The following is an 18542-nucleotide window of genomic DNA, read 5'->3' on the forward strand; positions in this document are numbered from 1 at the left end:
CTCCTATTACCATTGAATTGTTTTAGCTATATTGTTAGTTCTCATGTGGGTAATTTGAGTTGGACCAAGGATCTGAACTTCTCCTCCCAATGGTTGGGGTCCACATTCTCCAGGGATCATAGGTTTGTCCTGGCATGCTCTCAGGGCTGTGAGAAGCAGAAGCTGAAGGAGAGCTAGAGGTGGTACAGGTGCTTTCAGCTCCAATCAGATCAATTCCAGAAAGAGGGTTTGTTGGAGTGGTGTATTGAAGGCTCATATTTGGATTACTGGACCATATGGAACTGCTGAATGGAGTGGTTGTAGACCACAGACTACCAGTGTTGCCAAGGATGGACTACAAAGAGAAAAAGATTGCATCAAACACAAACCAATTTTATATTTTTTTTTTCTTTTAATTCAAGTGGTGCACAAATAACTTACCAAAACAAACATTTTTCTTCCCAACTAATCTAAACAATGTTTCTTTTCTTAGGCATAACAGATAATATAGTTGAGAAACACCTGGACAATGTTTTAAAAAGAACCTAGTGACTGTACCAACATCCACACCCCACCCCATTTGTAGTGCTTCCCACCAGGGCCGGACTGGCCATCTGGCACTTCTGGCATTTGCCAGAAGGGCCGATGGCTGTATGGGCCGGTCCGGTCCCTGTGCTTCCAGTCCCGCAATTTTCGCTTTTCTTTTTTTTTTTTTAAACTTCCGCGCGGCCGCGCGATGACATTACATCGCGCCAACGCAGCCGCCCAGGAGCCTTCGGGTAAGTTGGTGCGCTGTTTTTCTTTGTATTCCGTCCAGGGGATAGTGACAGGTACTACGGAGGGGGGCTGGGGTGGGCAATAACTAAAAGTTACTGCACGGGAGAAGTGATGTCTGCAGGGGGAAGGGGGGGGGGGAGTGAGTGACAATGTATGCAGGGGAAAGGGGGGGTGAGTGACAATGTATGCAGGGGAAAGGGGGGTGAGTGACAATGTATGCAAGGGAAAGGGGGGGTGAGTGACAATGTATGCATGGGAAAGGGGGGGGTGAGTGAAAATGTCTGCAGGGGGAAGGGGGGTGAGTGAAAATGTCTGCAGGGGGAAGGGGGGTGAGTGAAAATGTCTGCAGGGGGAAGGGGGGAGGTGAAAATGTCTGCAGGGGGCAATGACTGTAGGAGGAGGACAATAAAAATGGCCAGTGTGTGTGGGGGACAGTATATGACTGTAATGTTTGTGGGGGACAGTATATGACTGTAATGTGTGTGGGGGACAGTATATGACTATAATGTGTGTGGGGGACAGTATATGACTATAATGTGTGCTATTAAGTGAATGTGGGGCTGCTTGGGGAAAATGAGGTATATTTATTGAATGTGATTATGAATTATTTAATGCCTGAGATGGTTGTGGGAAATGGTTATTTTTATTAAACATAAATGCTATTTAATTTCTTGCTGGGGTTGTTTGGAGGGAGGGAAATAGGTTAACTTATTAAATGGGAATACTATTTAATGTTTGGGGCTGGTTGTAGGGAAATGGGTATATTTATTAAATGTATATACTATTTAATGTCAGGGCTAGTTGGAGGGAAATAGATGTATTTATCAAATGTGAATACTATTATTTTAATGTTGGGGCTGGAGTGAGGCCTAAATTTAAAACGTGGGTGCTATATTGATTTAACCCCGGTGCTGGTTGGAGTTTTCTAAATTTCATGTACCCATTTTTTTTTCCTAATAAGGCCTCCAACATTCCAGGATCCAGACAAGCAGCAACTGATCTAAAGACACCAGCAGCCACAAGTGCGGACAATGACAAGACAGGTAGGAGAGACCAGGACAGTCTGCCAACTGTCCTGAATTTGGTGGGTGACTGTCCCGCTTAGTCAGGATTTGGTCTGACTGCAAGGACAGTTGGGAGGTATGTCCTACTTCACATTGTACTGCTTGTGAAGGCAGAACTGTGTGCACCTAACAGTAGTGCTCACAGTATTGCCTGCGTATTTGTTGAAAGTGTGTCTAATAATCATATTACATCATAGGAGTTTCCCTGTCTTAAGTGCCTAGGGCCCCCGAGCCTTAATCCAGCTCTGGTTAGCAGGAGGGAGCGGATAGCTACTCCCAGTTCCTGGATAGGACACAGTCTGCAGAGAAAGCCAACGAGCTCTAAGTCTCATGAGATTTATTAATCTTGTGAGACTAATAGCTTCCCTGCTCACTCTACAGGAAGTTCCCACCCTGCTGGATGTCAGCAGCATCAGAAGCATAGTGGGCTGGGGGTATTGTAATGTGTTTCTGGGGTGGGGGGGGTGGTATGATGGGGAGGGCCTGATAAATGTAATGTTTTATTATAATGTATGTATCAATGCCCCATGTTGACCACGCCCCCAACAAAATTTGACGGCGCCGCTGCTGCACAGCGGCACACGGTTTTGTCCTGCTCATCAACAGAGATGGGCCTGTATGCTTGAAATGCCAGGGCTGATTTTTACTCCCAGTCCGGCCCTGCTTCCCACCATACACAAGTTATAAGGTTATGTGTCAATAAGGTTATGTGTCAATACTGTTGTAAGAAATGTATGTTTATTAAAGCTATATTGGTGGAGTCACACATATATTTAGAAATATTAAATAAGTTGCTATAAATAAGGTAGTAATAATACTAATCTATTTTAAAAATGACCCATGTTACTTTGCCCTGTCATAAGACCCCTGATTGCTTTCAATATCAAAACTATATATCTCCTAGATGAACTGAATACCACACTGTCAACTCAGGAGACACAGTGAAAATAATGTCCTGTATTTCCCTTTCAAAGAGAGCAAGAGTAAAATGCTAAATGTTTTATTAAGGCTCTAGTAATGTCAATGACATTCCTGAAACCCACCTATTATGACTTCTGCTAGCAAAATAATGTAACCTCCATGCACCTGCATGCAGTATAGAGTCAAATATCTTTATTTCACGGCTTTATAAGAGACTAGAGTGAGATGAAAACCTATATAATTTGGAACGTTCTATTCAAAAGCATATTAAACATGTAGTAAGTGATTGGATGCCTTGTGAGAAGATGGAAGCGTACCTCCATATCTCTGCATGATGCAAGTATGAGTAAGAATTCCATATGGCTTAACTAATGTAAAATTAAAATACAGACATAAAAACGTGACCCCAGTGACCAAATTGACATTAAAATGATAGCATATATACTTGTCTCTACACAAATACATTTTAATGGCATGGGCAGGTGCAGTTTAATGTCAAGTCGCATCTGTATGATTAATAGTTTTTGCAGATCAGTCATATATACTAATTGGTTACTGGTCTTCTCTATTTTAAACACTAACTAAACCACTAAGTGAAGCTAAAGGAAGTTCCCAGAAGTCTAGATAAAATAGAGATGGGGAGAAGCCAGCTGCAACTCACTTTATAACTAAGAACAGCACTTAAGGTAAGGCGAGGAAATTGTGACACCAGCTGCCTACATTGGAGAGTTACACAGAATTTACTATGTACATAAGATGCCATCTGTGGGATTACAGTAACTTGTGACTGTAACTGAAGAAGAGTTCAAGCACTACAGCAGTACACAGTATGTCATGAGGCTGGCAGGACAAAAGCAATGTGATCTCCTGTGATGAGCTACAAGTTGACCTGTGTCAGAAGTGATTTAATGCAATAGCTAAACAAAACTCCACTTCTGTGCTACAAAGGTAGTTGACTTTTATCCTTAAAAATGTTGCACAACTTAAACCAAATGCTTCCATGCACTTCAAACAAACATGCATAGTTAAAGTGAACCTGTTACCAATTATGAAAATACTCTTGGGGTTTCTCCCACACGTGTTAGCATTATGGCACCTTTTAAGATTATATTAAGAGATGTTTTGATTAGTGCAGTGCGTATATAAATCATACACTGCCAAATGCTAAAAATAAGATTTTTGTATTGCTGTAAAATCTCTTTCACTTACCACACAGTTGGGGGACACTTAGTGGAGTAAGGCACTAAAAACTTTTCTAGCCTGCACCCCTCCCCTTTATGTCTCCTCCGGCCATTAACATCAGTTTATTAAACTAACAAAGCCACAAGAGAGGGCGAAGGACAACCAACAGAACATAGAACAGAACCATCAGAACAAGAGGGTGGGAGCGCAGTGTCCCCCAACTGTGTTAAGTGAAAGTTTATACGGCAAGTACAAAAATCTTATTTTTACTTGCACAAAGAGTTGGGAGACACTGCTCACCATGGGGACGTTCCAAAGCTGCCCCTATGGGTGAGAATGCTCAAACTGAGCAGCATGTAAAACTATACGGCAAAAACTTGCGTCTTTGGAAGCAAAGACCTGAAATTGGTAACATCTGGTGAACGTGTGGACGGAATACCGATGATCCATGTCGTGATGCACAGGAGGCGCTAACCGACCAGGTGGAAGGAGCAGTGAGACCTCCAGGAACTGGAGATCCCTCAAAAACATAGGCCTGACTGATAGTAGCTATCCATCTGGCTATTGTCTGCTTCATGGCTGACCAGCCACACATACGAGCATCGTACAGCACTAGAAGACAATCTATTTTTTAATACAGAAGACGTATGGTACACACAGATCAACAAAGCTATAACCACATCCAACAGGAGACCAGAACACTGACTGTTTTAGTGCAGATCCCGAAGCAATGCAGGAACAACAATCTCCTAAATGATGCAGAACTTTAGAAACCACTTTCAGCTGAAGGGAGGACGAAGTGTGTAGAACCACCCGGTCATCATGAAAGATAAGGAAGTGAGTGTGTCAAGAGAGTTGCTCTATAATAGTTGTGGAGCCTAAATAGCCCGAGAAAGCAGGTGGGAGGGGTTTCTTAACCCCTGCTTCACCGCCTGCAATATGTCCTGCCTTAACAAAATGGCACCTGTCAACACTATAAAAACCTGGTGAGGGCAGCAATCTGGTGACAGCCCCTCAACGGTGACATGCCCCTGCTACCTTTTTATCCACCGCAGAAGATCCTCATGTTCCTGATGAATTGAGAAAGGAGCGGGCATGGACAGCTGGCAACGCTGTCATCACCTCTGATAAAGGAGACCGTCGCATGTAGCCGCGGCCCCCGGAGCAATCCGCATCACTGCTCTGGTCATTCCCTCTGTAGAAGGAGACCGAAGCATGTAGCCGCGGCCCCCGGAGCAATCCGCATCACTGCTCTGGTCACCCCCTCTGTAGAAGGAGACCGAAGCATGTAGCCGCGGCCCCCGAAGTGATTCGCATCACTGCCCTGGTCAATGGCCAAACGGAAGACAAGAAAATTGGAAGTGGCGTCCTTGAATGCAGAACCTCAGGAATTGCTGGTGATGGATTATGATCGGAATATGAAAATATGCATCCTTTATGGCTATCGCCGTCAGAAAATCTCTTGTTTCTACCGCCTTGAGGATTGAGTTGATAGACTCCATCCGAAAGTGTTTTTCTTGTAGCAATTGAGAGCTCGTAAATCTAGTACCGTTCTGAAGGCACCTGATGCTGCTGTCTAGACGAAGAACAGTTTGGAATAGAACCACATGCTTTCCTGATTTGTCAGCACCGCCACAACAGCTTTTGTTTTTCACCAGGCCTTTTAGAATTTCCTCCAATGCTTGCTGTTCTAAGAAGGACAAGGGACTTCTTGACTGGACAAATTTGTTTCCTTTTGGCCAGGTATGAAATTATATGGCATATCCCCTGGACTCATTTGTCTTGTGTTGTCCGATTACAAATTTCTGCAAAGCGTGTTATCCTGCCGCCCACTGGAGTTAGTGGAGACTGGATGTGCAGATAGTCATTGGGTCCTTTGCTGTCCTTGTTTCCCCCTTTGTGATCTGAAGGGCCGGAAGGACTGTCTTGCCATATTATTTTGGTGTCTGGAATACTGTCTCCCAGGCCTACAGGAAAGGGCTTCTTTAAACTGTTGCCTTGGAGAATAAGTGAGGAAACGTCTCCCCTTTCTGTCTTGTGGTAGACTATTAGCACTACCACTTGCTAGCCTCTGCATCAGATTATCCAGTTTGTCCCCAAACAAGAAATTACCTTCATATGGAAGCGTTGTCAGACGGCTTTTAAACTGGTGATCTGCCGCCCATAAACATAACCAAAACGCCCTTCTTGCTACAACTGCCGAGGCCATGCTCTTGGAGGAGAACACAATCGTATCAAACGAGGCTTCACACAAGAAATCAATGCTTTTCTGCATAACCTCTAAGGACGTTAGAAGGTACAATCTATTTATTCTATCTTCGATATCTGTATGTAACGTGCTGGCCCACAACCTAAGGGCTCTAGCTACCGAAACCATGGCTATCCCAGACTTTAGAGCTATGCCTGAGGAGATGTGTAATTTCCTGAAGGAAGTCTCCATTCTCCTATCCATGGCGTCTTTCAATGGTCCCCCATCATCCCACTGGAGAGTGGTCCATGAGGATAAGATGGCTATGGCTGAATCCAACTTAGGTACCGAACACCATCTCAGCATATCTTCATCCTGGAAACATGTGGTTCAGTCTCCCCATGTTAGGATGACTTTTGTCTAAGGCTTGCCACACTCTTTAGAGATCAAGTCTTTTATCACCTTATGGGTATGGAACACTCAAGATTTCACTTGGTGTTCCGAAAACAGTGCATCCTGCGGTTTGACCGGAAATGTCGGTTCCACAAAGCCTAGTGATTTGTTAATATGCTTGAGTATAACACCTCAGCCTCACTATCTGACTCCTGAAGGGAACTGAATGTTTCAGAGAATGGCACTGGCATCACGTCCTCTATATCTTCACCTATTTAAGTCCTGCCCCTCTTTGCTCCCTGCTCTGGGGCCTGAAAATCCTGCATTGCCTTCACCATCCATGAAAAGAACTCTTTGTTCTGGGGAGTCAGGCTCTTCTTTTTTCATGGGTGCATGACACACAATGGTTCAACGCAATCTTTCGGCAATCGGCCATCACAAGCTGCACACACCCGATTCTTAATTTTACATGTTCTTTTTCCCTGCACAAGCTCCACAGAGGTACTGTAAACAATAGAACAAAAAAGGCACTAAGTAGCCTATTCTAAAGTACACAAACACCCACTCGAAGGGCTTACCTTGGAGTGTCCATCTTTTTTGGGGTGGGCTCCTGGTCCATAGTGCACTATATCCAGATAGCTGCTAGGTCCTGCAGTATACATCCGCCTATAGCCAATAATGAGCCTCATATAATGGGTGTCAGTTGCTTAAGAAAGGTGTCTGTTACCTTGCTATGGACACACTTTGATATCAGGGCAATTTCCACCTGTCTTCCTCCTGACAGGTGGTATGATAAATGGGAGTCAGCGCTGCACGGCAATCTGTCCAGCGTACTGCGCATGCGCACTCTACTCGTGCGTCTTACATCCTTATGCGCACATCCGCTCCAGACGCCATAGACAGTGCCTTCTGACTTCCAAACAGCCCACACAGAAATGCACACACAGCCGGCCTCATGAGGAAAGCCAAAAACCTCAGGTAAACCCTCTAGTACAAAACCAACGAAAAAAAAATGCTACTCTGCACTACCCTGTCATACACATGCTGAGGAAGAAAAGACACTGAGGAAGAGGAGACGCTACCTTATATAGGGTTCAGGTGGGGCGAATTTTTCCTGTCTACACTAAGCTGATCAGGGTATTAACCCATTGTAAGGGCTGCCATGGAGTAGGGAAAGGAAAACAATTTGCTATAAAAAAAAGAAAAAAAAAGAAGAATACTAATATTTGAGAAACAGGCTACAAAGTCGCGTTCTATACTCACAGATGTCACATGGGTTGGGGATCCAGTGCTGGTTGGCCATGTAGGCACAGAATCCATGACGGGAGAATCCCAGATTGAGGATGTTGATTCAAAATCTGTCCATTTCTTTTGAGACTCATTGGAGTATGTATTTCGGGGATATGAGAGTTTGCTAAAAACCTCTGTGACCAAAAGAGAAAAATATATTTTAAGTGTTTGAAGACACACAATGACAGTTTGAAAAACAAATTAGTGAATTGGAATCATGCAACAGATAAAAGGTGTCTAAACATGGTGAACATATGGGGCAATATATTTCAACAATAAAAGAAATGAGACTACCGCGCTTCCCTAAAGATGCAAAAAAAAAAAAAAAAAAAAAAAAAATAGATTCTCACACAAAGCTTTCTAATAGCATTACCTACAAATTGTTTACCACAGGGTAGGACTATTAGAAAACTTGGTGTGAGAATTGCAGAACATCAAAGGAACATCAGAAACCAATTAGAAACTCACAGTGTCCCAGAACATTTTCTTGAATTTCACAATCATGACCCATCTAAGTTGAAGTTCACGGGGATATGTAAAGTGAACAAACCTTGGCAGGGGGGACGACGACATTTTTTAAAGAAAATATCACAAGAAGAAACAAAATGGTATTTTAATCTGAAAACCCTTTCACCTAATGGCCTTAATATTGATTTCGATCTCCACACCTTTTCCTGCTTAGCTCATTCTCTACATTATACTAGAAGTGTGTCCTATTTCTATTTTTATTAAGATTCATTTTGCACTTATTTTATTTGTCCTTTGTGCATATATTACAGTGATTTACATAATGCGGTATGTTTAATTATGGAAATGTGGATTATATTATCCAACTAGGGTGTAGGCTACGGCAATATGACCACCAAGGATGAAGGACATCATCTTATTATGGACTCTTTCCTCTAGCTATTGTGCTGGGTTTACTAATTGGATTGAGGGCAGTCTTTAAATGGAACCAATTAAGTGAATTCATACCCTTTATAAAAGAACTTTATGGTGTTCCTTGGATTCATTTTCACTGCATTATTTGATTATCCCTGAGAAAGCCGTGTCGGGTGAAATGCGTAGGTTCCACAACTCTTATGAGCAGGAACTATTTTCTACATTCATTAACACTCCACACGAGCGTGCCCGCCTGTCAGTTAAGCAGAATCAGCAAACAGCCGGCAGAGTGTCTAATTTCTACTGTGCATGCGCGAACATCGGACAGGACACGGAGGAACTGTTATTTCCGTTATTACTCAGTCTCTAACTCGAGCAGATCCCGGCTTTATGGGAATAAGGACTACTTGGACACACTTGTTGAAACTGTTGGAGGACTTCACAACATTGCCCAAGTACATCCCTTAACTGAGTGTATCATCATTTATAGGAAGCCGGATATCGGCATTTTGTGTCAGGTATTGTTCAGAGACTATACCTGGTAGTTCCATTTAATGACCGGATCGTGGACTTATTTATACCTTTAAGCATTGCCTCTGGAACTGACGATTCTTGGTCTTTTAGGAGTATATTTCTTAGTAAAATAATCTCCCTCTAATTGTACTATTAGGAAACCAATCCACTTCTATCACTCCTTGAATATGTATAGTTAAATGTAATAATTCCTCCACCTTCCACTTAATGGGCAGACTTCAAATCAGACAGTTCTCTGTAATTGGCCCTCCTGCGATGCAAGAGAGATTTTAATCCCTAGGTGACACATTCATTCATAGTTATTCAAAATGACTGTAGTAGACCTAACAGGCAGTATCACACAAACACATGAATTTAATGTAAACAAATAACATCCTGTCACGTGGGAAAGACGACATAACCCTGCATTCACTTTCCCCTGTGCAATAAATGTTTACAGTGAGCAGTACACGTGGCTCATATAGATGTAGAATTTGCACATTAATTGGAATCCGAGATAGAAAAATGTTAAAATTAACAAAGAATAAATTGTCATTTTTAAAAGACAGAAAATGAGAAAATGTGAGTTTCTCTCTGGCACACCCCAAGTTGAATATGGGGAAGATAACTTCTTTGGCAAATAAAATGTAAATCATAACACAGCTCAATATGAATTTAAATTACCATACCTTGCTTGCATGTAGATAAAAGTGACAGGGAAAAGACTGGATTCAGAAACATGTCTTGAAGTGAATCAATCTGTATTGGGCAAGTTTCAACCTCTCTACATGCATGCAGGTTGCAACACATCACCAGGAGATGCTATTCACAGTTCTGGGACTAAGGTGAACCACTGAACATATTATGATAACAGAGTGCCAGTGCTTTTGATAGCGGATTCAGTTGGAAGATGACATCAAATCAAAAATATAATGTAAAATCGGAAACTGCTTCCACAGAATTAAGTAAATTCCAAAACATCACCACAAGAGTTGTGTGCGGTATTGTCTTCAATACACTATGGACCAAGCAGATATAATACACCATGTTGCATTTATAGGAAGCCAAAGCACAGGTCGAGCAGTGTTCAGGAGTGTACGTGGAACACATCTGCCACAGTACTCACTGTGATTAGGGATTATGTGCAAGGTGAAACACTGTACATATTCTGAGAATATAATGTCAATACTGAAAACTGTATTTTGAGACCTGGGTGATATAGGGGGAAACTTGTTTTCAATCCAGTGATTGCTTCACCAGATGAATGAAAAGAAATGCACCTTTGTCTTAATAACTTTCATCTTAGACAGCATGGCATAGGGGAGATGTAGTTCCCCAATTTTCCATTTAACCAGCTGGAAGAGTGTGCTGCTTCTGGGGGTCCAACAAGAATTCTTGTCTCCATATACCTGGATTTTTCATGTCTTAAAGAGTCTTTTCCACTTGCCAGGTGAAGTATAGTGCCACAGTCGAGGAAGTTTAATAGCTTTGCATTGAAAATATTTTGGCAGAGGTGGCTTGGTGGGTGACCCTATGGGTCATTTTTTCACCACAAAACTGGAACAGAATATAATTCTATCAAATGAGATTAACCAATGTTTTGTTCTTTCTTCCTACACTCTCTGGCACACCTGCCCAGTGGATGTTGCTTCTCTGAAACCTATTCTCTGGGCGATCATCATACCTTTGTAGTTGGGAGGCTTGTGTAATAGCCATATATCTATCACATGAAGGGCTAGCTTTGCAATGTATCCACAGATTATCTGCAAGTCTTAGCACAGACAACCACATTAATTTCCTCAACTGTGTCCAGGAGGCGATTTTGACAGGTCAAAATAGCAGCCAGCAGGGTTCTTTAGACATAGTCTGAGGTTCTATCACTCCAAAAGCATGACGCAAACTGCCTTGTAGATGCTGCCATTGTGTGGGCAAGTTATGATGAGACAAGATTGCTTTTACAACCTCCCTCTTAGGATTTGTGTATCACATAATGCAAGACAGGAACTCACCCACTACATATATGTCTGCATGAGCAATCAGGCTAAATCCCCTAGGAGCAGCGTTTGGCTCTAGAACTGCTAATGAGTGTTCGTCTGCTTGATGCTACCCCATCTCTGCAGCCAATAGAAATGATGCAAAGTTCATGAAGTTTTTTATGCAAACTGGGTGAAGTATGTGAGAAAGGCTTAACGCGTTTCAGTGCTCTTCTGCACTTTCATCAGAAGGAGTAGAATAGAATCATTAGAAATTAATTCTAAAATGCATTTTTTTCTGGCAGATACCAGCCATATTTTTCCAGGGTTTGCAGATATTCTGACGGTCCACTTTGGTTATACTTAATTCATTCTTTAAAGTGATCTGGTAAATGTGCACTGAGCATTACATATTAAATATTTATCTGCTTTTTCATGTGCAAAAAACAATATTATGAATATGGATATTCTCTTTAATACTGTTCTACACAATGACCTTCATGTCCCTTTCTCTAACTAAAGTTGAAATTCAGAGAGCAAATGTACAGGAGACGGGTGGACATTGCAACGAGATCCTTTTAAACACACATATGTATGAAGAACTAAGCCTGCAATAAAAACCTCTATAATCAACGATAGTCTTCTTATTGTGTGTCAATTCCAATGAGCTAAAACATTACTGCTAACGATGAGGCAAAATCTGATCTAAAGTTTCAAGCTAAAACCTAATTCAGTGTTTCCTAAAGCCAGTCCTCAGGGACCCCTAACAGTGCTTGTTTTCTATATCTCTTTCCAGTTGCACAGGTATATTCATTACTGACTGACACATTTTGAAAGATCCACATGTTGCACTAATTATTTCACTTGTGACCTGGAAAACTTGCCCCGTTAGTGGTCCATGAGGACTGGGTTTGGGAAACACTGACCTAATTTGTAAAAGAATGTGAAACTATTGATGTCGAGTGTTTTATGCCAGCTGATATAGTGTGTTTACCATGATTAACTATATGTAACTTTTTAATAAACATATTTTATACAATTCTGGGATAACATTCCTCTATCATAGGTGTCAGCACAGACAGTTTTTTCTTTTTGCACAATTTTGCAGTTAGAGACTGCACAGTCTCTTTTGGCAGCTGCTCTCACTTACTTAAATCTCTTCATTAACAATATTAGTAATCAGGGTATGTGTTTTTGTTTAAGTAATTCAGGAAAAAAATTTCATTTGAGACTTTATTACAGCCTGAGCTGCACATAAAAATAGTGCGGGAGCTGGGGCTCCAAATCCATTGTTCAATGTAACCACGTTGCTGGGAAATCATCTAGTTTGGATTACGGGAAGCTGCTATGTAACAATGTAGTAACAGGGCTCCAGCAATTGGGATGCTATGGAAACCAATTTTCCTCATTGTGTCTTCCTTCAAAGCCGCGGGTGGCCATGTTCAGGCATGGGGAGCTGATCCACCATGCAGGAATGTCACACAGAACACACATCCCAAACCTACACAAAGAACCATTCCCCACTTTTTCTGCCCACTATAAGGATTTCTGCATAGGAATGTAATACAACACAAAAAAGAAAAACTAAAATGTATGCCCTTGTCCCTGGGTCTTACAATTCCATCACAACTATTTGGTATCTATATCCATGCAAACGAGCTGGTAAATTTTAGGCAAACCTCTGTATCTTATTTAAAATCGAACTAATTTAGCATTTTACAGTAATTCAAGCACTAACCTCCTGTTAAATTGAAGGAATTGCTGGATCCGAAGGTGGAGAATGAATTGAGTGGAACATAATCAGGACTGTTGGGACCAGTGATCGGGCTCCACAGGCCAGAGCTAAATGTCAAACAAGTGTACAATGAGTATACTCACAAGTATAAGCAAATGGTTTCATTTGTTTAGCAATCAGGTTAGCACGGTTTATTACTAATACAATGTGGCTTAACAAGCAGCTTGTCCCCACTATCTCAATTGCCTACATTCACAAATTATATATACACTGGATGTAATGTTAGATGATCTAGTCCTATGCTGTGTTAATGAAATTAAAGAGAGAGTCTACCGTTTACAACAGAGTAAATGTAAGCATAGCATTAAAGCAAACCCATGGATGCAAATTTAGGGGCAGTTGTCAAATATGCAGAATGAACTAGACATATTTTTATTGTCTGAGTTGAGAGCTTGAGTTCTGTTCGCTTAAACCAGTCTAAGGTGTTTAGTGTCCCAATTTCACATTGCAATCAAAGAACCTACCTAGTGGCTTTCTGAATTCTACTTCAGAATTACACAGCTCTCATGCAGACAAGATAACAACAGTCTTTAAAACGTATATGATATTTCAATGGCTACTGATCCACTAGTCCTGTTCTATATAGTGTGAACTTAGTTATGAAGGATAACCCAACAGAATGTGATACCTCAGTAAATCCATTATCTACCATCTATTCTGCAACTGGTTAATATGATTTATGCTCCAAATATTAAATATGCTATCCTATGTAATATAGTATAACATTTTCTATGCTCTACAGTATAAACTACTTATACTATCAAAACCAGACAAAGGATTTAAATCTAAATATGTCAGACACTGTGGCCCTAGCACCCCTGCAATCACAAGTACAGGGGGATATTTTGAGTTGCATTAGAATTCAGGTATTTTGTCAGTACAGAATGTGGAAACAGTTTGTAGGACAACACCTTTACTAGAGGTAAGTATTGCTACTATATGCAGACTGCTAGAATATAAACCTAGAAATGTCCAAAATACATGATTCATTTATTCTTACCTTTCAGAGGTATCGCTATCAATGGAAGGGTTATGCGACATACTGAGGCTGCCAAGCATGCCACTTTTAGCAACAGACAATTTTGATAATCCACTGCCACCTGCTTATAAAAAACAAAAACAGAACACTGAGGAAAGGAAAGTACACCAGTATGAGACATAGTATAGTGTAGTTGTGATGCTGTCACAATGACAGTGGAATAGTGTGGTACATTACCTGGATTCTTGTCATATCCTGCAGCTACAGCAGCAAAAGTAGGATTGCCATTCCTTCCAGGTAGAGAGGATGCTTTAGTCAGCTTATGTTTGGTGACAGCTGAATTACTTCTCAATTCACTACAATGAAAGATTCTTTGTTACTTAGTATAAAATCTAATTTCCAAATCAGGTTCGCTCCCCAAATACTATGCACACTGGTTTCACAAAGTTTGTAAACTTATCTGTTACTATATGGGGAGAATTCAATTGGCATTATTACCGTTATTACGTAGTTTTAACACCGGCTTTTTGCTCAACACTCCCTGAGTGTCGAGCAGAAAGCCGGGTTAATATTACCGCAATAACTGTAATCGTTTTTACGTATCGGTACTTCGGGGGGAATTCAATTCCCCCCATCTGTTAAAACAGATTGGTCCTATTTTTACACAATGTAAAATGTCCTTGTATATGGGACTTTAATCCACTTACTTTCCTCCACCCTTTGTTGCAGACCATTTGAGAAAAGATGTAGCTACAGATTAGGCTAATGTGTAAGTGTTTGATTCATCGCCGATTAGCACTTTTCAGTAGTCTCAGTGGGGTAGCAGCATTAGAAAATCACACAAGGAACCAGGGGCTCTGGGGTCCACACTGTTACCCCCAATATACTAGGCAGGCAAAGGACAATTATCATTACTTCCATAATAGTTGCAAAGAGGGAAATACAAGTAATCAGGGAACCATTGTGTAATGACATAGTTGGACAGCGTTCCCACAAGAACTCAGAACTGGAGAGTCAACAACATCTACTAAATAGGTCTCACTACCTAGGTCTTCATAAATAGGTATTCACTACACCATTGGGTGGTTCACAGTGAGCCCAAATCATTTTCTTATGAATACAATTTTGGCAAAACAATTGATTTGGGCCCATTTATAATTAATTTTGGACCTCTTTGGTAGCAAGGAAAACAATTCTGTATCTGCAGCAATTGTTAGGTTTGATTTTCCTTATGAATGTAATTTTTATGTACAGCTGCAGACGATACATGCCATCCACTCCAGAATTTCTAAAACGGGTTTTCTAGAAGTGACGTCTTAGCAATACGCAGGACAATAACACTGTTCTTAATGTAAGATCTAGAGATGATACTGGAGCTTATGGTCATCATACTTACGCATTGGTTGTGCTGTTCACAATGCTGCTGTAGCTGCTTCTTAGCCCATAGCTCAATGTTGGAGGCGGCGAGGGTGAGGTAGGAGCTGGTGAAATTTGCCGTTGTTTTAAGAAGTCATCAGCATTATGTGTTTGCACAGACAATTTGTAAAGGCTGTCTGCGGCTGTAAAAACATTACAAAAAGGATCAGTATGCACTAAACTGCAACGTGTTAAAAAGCATCCATTTGCACTAAACAAAGTCTCTGCCTCAAACTAGAGTGTTTTCTAAAGATGAGACTTTTTACAGATTTTGTGCACATCGTTAATTTCCATGGTGTTTGTGAATAATTGAAAAACTGAATAATTCATCCAAGTGATATTTTCATAAACTCCATTATCTAAGGGGTTTGATATATGAATGAAAGTTCCATTTATGTTTTTCAAACATTCATTTAAAGCGGAAAGTGTTTGAAATAGAAACTAAGGTGAAAAATGAACAGTTCCAGTAACCTGACAGATTAAGGAAATAAAAGGGATAAATAAATAAAAAGCATTCACTTCCATGCAAATTACAGCATGTAATACAAAACCATCAACAAGCCCCTGTACTAGAGATGAAAGACAGCAACCAGCGGTACTATCTCCAGAGGTTAATATACAGGTTTCATCATGCTCAACAAGACAACTACAAACACTGGTGGGCAGGCAATAGATAGAGCTACAGATTCACTGGAATAAATCATGCTGCACATCTAACCATGATTAATTCTTGTAAACTACCTGTGGGGGTCCCAACAAGGCTCAGTCCTCTGCTTGTCTCACTGTACACTTCCTCCCTCTGTGGACTAATTGTCTGTTTGGACTACTGAAGACTGATGACACCGAAATCTACCTTGACCCCTGAACCTCTCTCATATGTTTCCACCTCTCTGCCATTTACTCTCAAATGTTTCCAACACTATCTAAAGCTAATCGTGTCCGAAATAGAACTCATTGGTTCCCTTTTCTAGCATCCATACACCTCCTCCAACATCTCTCTCATGGTCACCACAAGCACACTATCTTCAGTACCTCAAATCCGCTGCTTAAGTCACCCTCAAGTCCTCCCCACAACCAGATTCTCTACCAGGCAAGAGACCTCTACTTTCATAATATTGTCAGGATACACCTCTTGCTTACCAGCAACAAAAACGCTAATCACTGACAACATTAACTCTCACCTGGACTACTGACACCTCCTCCTGTCTGGCATGCCTCACACCTGGATCAACTCGTTTAAATCTATCCTCAATGTCATAGCAAAAATTAATTTCTTCTAACATTTCTCTTCCACACCCTACACCGGCTCCCTATTCATTATAGAATCAAATTGAAACTCCATCCCCTACAAAGCCCCACACCTCCCACTTTTCCATCTAATCTCCTTATGCACTTCCTCTCACCTTCTCCAATCTGACCTGTGCCTCAGCTCCCCACTGATTACCTCCTCCTCCTCTCCTACCACGACAACATCGCCACACTTCTGCAACTCTCTACAATGCCCAATGAGGTGATCCACAGCCTTCAAACTTTTAAATGCTCCTTGAAAACTGATCCTTTTTACCAAAGCCTGCCACTCTCTCCCATCTGATACCTTTCTTACTGGTCCATCATGCATGTGTCGGCACCCACACTTATTCACAGTCTTGCCCACCCCTCATAGACTGTAATCTCTAAAGAGCAAGGTCCTCCTACTTTCTCATTTGTTTCATAATTGGCCCCTATAAAGCTATATGTTTTTTTCTATGCTTGCTGTATTAGAATGTCTTATGTACTATTTTTATGCATTTTGTATTTTATATAGTATGTACTGAGCTGCAGAATATTGTAGCAACCTACACATTACATTTATAATATTTGAAATTTTATTATGCTGTAAGCTGAATATCTAAGGTCCAAGCAGTGAAAGTGCATACTCACAACTGCCTTTGTGAATTGGCACAGAGTCCCACTCTGGCGGTGGGGAATCTTTCTCTCCTTCTGAACTGCTGGTGTTGCCTAGTTCCTGACCAGTACGACTAGGAAGAAGTTTCGACAGCATTGACTGCCTGTTCTCCACTAACTTACTTTTGGTACCTGTACAAGACATTAACATGCCATGCTTGTGTGAGAGGCTGCCATTGCATAGTTATCAGTTATAGGAGCTTTAGAGAAACCACAGGGCTGTTAGTGACAAATGGCCAGAGCATCAAACATCCAAAACTAAAATAAAAAAATAAATACCTCTACTTTTCTGAAGGTTTCTCGGTTTTGAACCATTCACTAGAGAGTGCTGCACAGAAATTTTGGAGAAGTTTTTATGCTGTTTGTTTTCCAGCGGGGTGGTGTATGGCAACTCCAAAGAGCTAGAGATAAAGACAGACCTATAGTATAAACATCTAGTACAAATAATGTTCTCCCCATGCAAACATTTTATACTGCACTTCAGTGTACATGCAGTGTGCTAGGAAGACGTATTCAAACAGGGCTGACCGATCATGTAAAGGGCTGTGGGCACAATAAAAGATTCCCAATACTAACAAATCCTTTTCCATCAGTGCCCAACCTTTTATCAGGGAGATTATGAATACACTGTAAAGCAGCATTTTCTTCCACTCACCTTGGTTTAACCTCTATTACATTCTCCTTTTTGTTGATGCCAAGCACTTTCTTACTCTTTTTAATTTTACAGATTTCATTCTCTATCTTTTCAGCAAGGATTTGTTTTCCCTTTAGTTTTTCAGGCTCCTGCATAAACAAACCGAACAAAAGAAAAAAAATTAAAACACCGAGACACTTATTTGTATGAATATACAAGGACTTTGGCAAAATAACCCTCAACAAGTTTCACAAAATTTCAACACTGCTATAAACAGCTATGGGCCTGAGTCATTAAGGAAGGTAAGACAAAAAAGAGAGTAAATGCTCTCCAGGACAAATCATGTTACAATGCAAGGGGTGCAAATTAGTTATTATTTTGCATACAAGTTAAATACTGCCTGTTTGTTAATCTAGCACACAAATACTTGATAACTTTATTTTTACACTGAAATTTAAAGTTGATCTAGGACATGCCCTACTCCAACTGTAAATCTGTCCCCCTCCAATGCCTCCCCCTCCAATGCAACATGGTTTTGCCCAGATTCAAATTTACTCCTTTTTTATGCTTTACTCTCCTTAATGACTCAGGCCCTATGTGCGTAGATCTGCA

The 18542-nt window shown here is 41.0% G+C and overlaps 1 protein-coding gene across 1 annotated transcript in view; it reads right to left on the minus strand.

The window, feature by feature from the left end:
- The window catches only part of TMEM131 (transmembrane protein 131), a 169588-nt gene that overhangs the window by 753 nt on the left and 150293 nt on the right, over positions 1–18542 (minus strand). The window contains exons 33-41 of the mRNA XM_075200119.1: positions 17952–18079; positions 17576–17697; positions 17273–17428; positions 15333–15495; positions 14174–14292; positions 13958–14057; positions 12901–13004; positions 7768–7928; positions 1–334 (exon numbers count right to left, since the gene is read on the minus strand). The exon at positions 1–334 is cut by the window's left edge and continues 753 nt beyond it. Of these exons, the coding sequence (XP_075056220.1) occupies positions 35–334; positions 7768–7928; positions 12901–13004; positions 13958–14057; positions 14174–14292; positions 15333–15495; positions 17273–17428; positions 17576–17697; positions 17952–18079 (1353 nt within the window). The 3' untranslated portion in view covers positions 1–34. The remainder of the gene's footprint in view (positions 335–7767; positions 7929–12900; positions 13005–13957; positions 14058–14173; positions 14293–15332; positions 15496–17272; positions 17429–17575; positions 17698–17951; positions 18080–18542) is intronic.

The sequence above is a fragment of the Mixophyes fleayi genome, chromosome 2, assembly GCF_038048845.1.
Source record: "Mixophyes fleayi isolate aMixFle1 chromosome 2, aMixFle1.hap1, whole genome shotgun sequence".
Lineage (NCBI taxonomy): Eukaryota > Metazoa > Chordata > Amphibia > Anura > Limnodynastidae > Mixophyes > Mixophyes fleayi.